The sequence below is a fragment of the Arachis ipaensis genome, chromosome B02 (genome assembly GCF_000816755.2).
Source record: "Arachis ipaensis cultivar K30076 chromosome B02, Araip1.1, whole genome shotgun sequence".
In the NCBI taxonomy this organism is placed as follows: domain Eukaryota; kingdom Viridiplantae; phylum Streptophyta; class Magnoliopsida; order Fabales; family Fabaceae; genus Arachis; species Arachis ipaensis.
The window spans coordinates 108510261-108514439 of NC_029786.2; the positions used below are offsets into that span (position 1 = coordinate 108510261).

The 4179-nt window shown below is 34.1% G+C and overlaps 2 protein-coding genes across 2 annotated transcripts in view; both read right to left on the bottom strand.

Moving 5' to 3' along the window:
- LOC107626479 (thylakoid lumenal 15.0 kDa protein 2, chloroplastic) lies at positions 988-2830 on the bottom strand. The gene is made up of 5 exons (XM_016329367.1): positions 2263-2830; positions 2088-2194; positions 1521-1680; positions 1330-1439; positions 988-1237 (listed from the first exon to the last, which is right to left on the bottom strand). The coding sequence occupies exons 1-5, from the start codon at positions 2531-2533 to the stop codon at positions 1145-1147; spliced, it is 741 nt and encodes a 246-aa protein (XP_016184853.1). The 5' UTR covers positions 2534-2830; the 3' UTR covers positions 988-1144.
- The window catches only part of LOC107626482, a 1770-nt gene continuing 661 nt past the window's right edge, over positions 3071-4179 (bottom strand). The window contains exons 2-3 of the mRNA XM_016329369.2: positions 3436-3514; positions 3071-3305 (exon numbers count right to left, since the gene is read on the bottom strand). Of these exons, the coding sequence (XP_016184855.1) occupies positions 3237-3305; positions 3436-3514 (148 nt within the window). The 3' untranslated portion in view covers positions 3071-3236. The remainder of the gene's footprint in view (positions 3306-3435; positions 3515-4179) is intronic.

Genomic DNA, 4179 nt, shown 5'->3' on the forward strand with positions numbered 1-4179 from the left:
AATGGTTAAAACGACTGGAACACCGGTGTTCTTGATACACCTGAAACTCTTCCTATAGTTTATAGTTTATGTATGTATATTTTATATTATATATACTAAGGCTAATTAAGAAGCCTTTTGGTGCAGCATGGAATAATTTAGATGTTTCGTTCGTTGTATCAATTTTTATGGCTGTTATTAATAAAGATGTATATCATATTATTTTTCTTCTTTGCATACACTATAGAGATCTTGTTAGCAATAGAGCTCATCATCACATCAAGGAATTTGATATTTTGCTTTGTAAATTCAACGTAATTGAAGTTCTTTGATGATTTTTTATGAGTTCGCCTTGTATATTTCTAAAGAAAAATCTTTTATTGATTTTTTATTCGATGAATTTTAAAATCTCATCATTTTTAGCTAATCAAAAGCAAATTTATACTTCAAAAATCTCATATATTTTTTTTTTACTTTCGCTTTGACTTTAATGGTAATTTAAGAGATTTTTTTTTGTTACAATTTAAAATTTTTGGCCACTTCGATCTATTTGGAAAGAGTTTTACTTTTTTTAGTTACAAAATTCGATATTATTATCGTTTTATTCAAACAAAATAAGATAAAAAGATACATTAGTTCAACTAAAAGAGTAAAATGTTGCTAACTTTTACCTCATTCCCCCCAATTAAATAGTTCATCGAACTCAAAAAACTTTTATTTAGAGAGACTAAAAAGTGGTGGTTATCAACCTCCATTTTATCAATCTACTACTATATTTATTAAATCAACCATATTAGATATACATTAAAATTAATTATTAAAATCAACTACTAGTATAAACGACACATGAAAATATATATTAAAATAGCATTTTTGTTACTCAATATGTGTAATAACAAAAGAATTGCAATGTCATACGATAGTGGTGGCAGCAAATTAAATCAAGAGAGACATTTGTTATGGCCATTGCCATTACCAAAATAATGATGTTGATATCAGGAATTTCAGCACATAAAAAAGAACTAAGGTTAATTAGGATAAACATGCAATGAATCATGACATTAGTACATACTAAGTACATATATTTATACTCTATACATGTTAGTTCATACTCTATAGACTATGGTCTATACAACCAAATTAAAAGGATCACAAAATAAAATCATTATTTGACCTCAGAGCAATTATTAGGCCCAACGGGTTCTCTCAAGCAATTAGATATTGCCATAACTGCTGCTTCAATAGATGCATCTTCACCCTGTTTCAACATATATATATGGTAATTAAATCTTCAATGATCTTTAAAAGTGAGATAATATAATTAAGCAAAAATTTAAAAGCAGAGTGTACCTTTTCTTTCCAATAGAAAATGTTACCGTACTTCCCCGCCAAGCGGCTCCAAAAACTGCGAGGAATGTCCAAATCAACCGAAGCTCCAACATTGAAGTTCAATATGTTTCCTAATCAACAGAAACCGCATCATCACGTTTTGTTTAAACAGTTTAATTAGTCTTCAAAAGATGAAAGTATCTTAATCTTACCAAAGGTGGGATCAGCAACAAAGACAACTGTTCTATCATCAACTTGCCAGAAATCTTTAATGGCCAATCCAGGGGTATCGGGGTAATTTTGGGCCAACACTCTCAATTTGTATCCGGTTTCATTTTCAAGATCAGCAATCTCTTGTGCCAGCCTTTTCTCCTGCAAATGTAACACAACAATTCAACATATCATCATATTGTGAAGTGTAGTGGTTCAGCACACATAACTGCTTTAACAGAAAACTCAGAAATGGAAAGCAGTGGCAGTTAGGTAGTTAGCATAATGAATAGAGTATAAATATTAGTGATGTAAAGAGACTTAGGTAGGTCGTTCATTCTATTGTAAAATTTTCAAGTCTTATGATTGCTTTCTTTCTCAAATCAAGAGTGTTCATCATAGCTTTCTTGCTGTGTAAGAGTTCTTGATTAATTTGATACACATCATAATTAACAACCATGCTACGTGTATACCGAAAGTCAGCAACTAAATTAATCATCGGATAGAAATTAACAACATTGCATAACTAATTCAACAGTGAAATAAGAAAAGCTTAGAGAGAGAGGTACCTGTCCGTCGGAGAGGAAGCCGGCAACATCAATGACGGTGGTGAAGTCTTTAGGAAGCAGTTCCGGCTTGTTTACTCCAACTTTTGCTCCCTCCGCAGCTCCAATCCCTGCATACATGCCAATTGAGAACCAACAAAAATCGAAGATATGAGAAGGAATTAAGTTAAATAATTACCTCCGAAGAAGAAACCGAGTGAAAGTGCAGCTGAGAGAGCAAAGTGAAGAGGCTTGGAAGTGATAATGTTGTTGTTGTTGTGAGATGAAGAGAGGTGACACGACAGCGTCTTAGGTGGTTGTTGTAAGTGTGGTGTTCGGAAAGGACGAGACGTATTTGATGATGAGCAAGTCAGACACGAAGATGATGATGGTGATAACGATGCAATCTGAGTTAGATAACGAGCCATCATCATACTTCTTTCTTGCTTTACGCTCTCCTCTTGGAACATATAAATGGGTTAGTTGTGGTGGTTTGAGTTCTGATCATCACCCCTTTGTTTTGGGCTCTGAACTTTACTATTTGGGCTTGAAAAGTGAGTACAACATTCGTGCAGCATGGTGTTACCTATTGTGGGCTTGTTTAATTAACTTGCCCAGTCCAAAAATAAACACTTATTCCTTAAACTTTTTATATCTTTTGGTTCTAATAGTTATGTGGAAACTCAACTCCACTTTCGAATTTAGGGTAGACTAATCCACATCTAATAAAGTATTATTTAGTATTTGCAATACATTATAGACACAGCAATGGTGCTAACTTATTTTTTTTTGTAGGACAATATCTTCATAAACAAAGCCCGTATATAAACTTTGATAAACTTCTACATAAAAATCGTGTAATCTCACTATCAAAAAGGGTTACTTTTCCTAGAAGTCAAACTCATTTTCATTCCATCATTAGAAATTTTTATCAACTGCCTAAGCCATTACTTCAAACTTCAATCTCAAATGTTGAGATTCGAATTGTTTGGTAATCAGAAAGATGCATCTCAAGCAACATTTCCGGTATTTGATTCAGGTCAAACATAAAATGTAATTCATATTCCAGATTGCATGCAAGGGAAAGGGAAAGGAGTGTCAGTTTCCTCCAAGTTTCACAAGCACAGTAAATATAAGACAGTCCCAGCAAGAAGAAACAAATACGGACAGGATCTAAGGGAAGTAAATAGGCCAGTTGTAATAGTATGCATCTCGGTGTTCCTTGTCCCAGGTCTTGTTCCACTGCAAACCACACATGTTTTCGTAAGAATTAAGGTTAGATTTTCACAAACCATTAGCACAAATTATCAGCTCTGTTGGGCGATAAATCTCCAGAAAAATTGCATCTAGAAAAGAAAGCAAAGTGGCATACCAGGAATTCGTAGCGCTGACCCTTCTTCTTTGCCCTTTTCCAATGGTACTGCTCGTATAACATTGCCTTATCATGAAAGCTGCACATTAGAGGATCTTAGTCTAATTTCCGCAAACAAGTTGATGCAAAAGGAAGCAGCAAAAACCAAATCACGAACCGAGAATTAAAAAATAGATGGAATTGGATAAACAAATTAACTCAATATTTTCATTAGCAGGACAATGGATAAGAAAACAAAACCAAGAAGGCAAGAAGAATGCAAGACATAAATCTTGAACCAACACATTCTCTCACCCACAGAGTGATTGTTTGTATCTGCATAACGTGAAGAATTATCTCCTTTCCTTTTTCGTTTAGATTTGAATGTGTTCATTGTTGAAATAGTAGTAACCTACATTACACTCCTAGTTTACACTTCCACCTTTTGAAATATATGAATCCCCTTAAGAGAAAGTTTAGGGGGCCAGCAGATTTTGTGGTTTTTAGCCATCAATTATCCATCAATGATGTTTTTAATGGTGGGAGATTGCATCTAATGGTATAGAATCATTCAATTTCCTTTTGATGGTTAAGTGCTGGCCAGAATTTAACAAAAAGTGCTGGCCCCCTAGCACTCCTCAATTCGTAATTTGTTGGCATATTTGAAAAACCCGAAATAGAGTAAAAACTGAAGCCTATTGAACAGGCAGCCAAGTTCGAGACCTCTCCCATCATCCTCCACCTTATGTTCATGCACTTATCAGA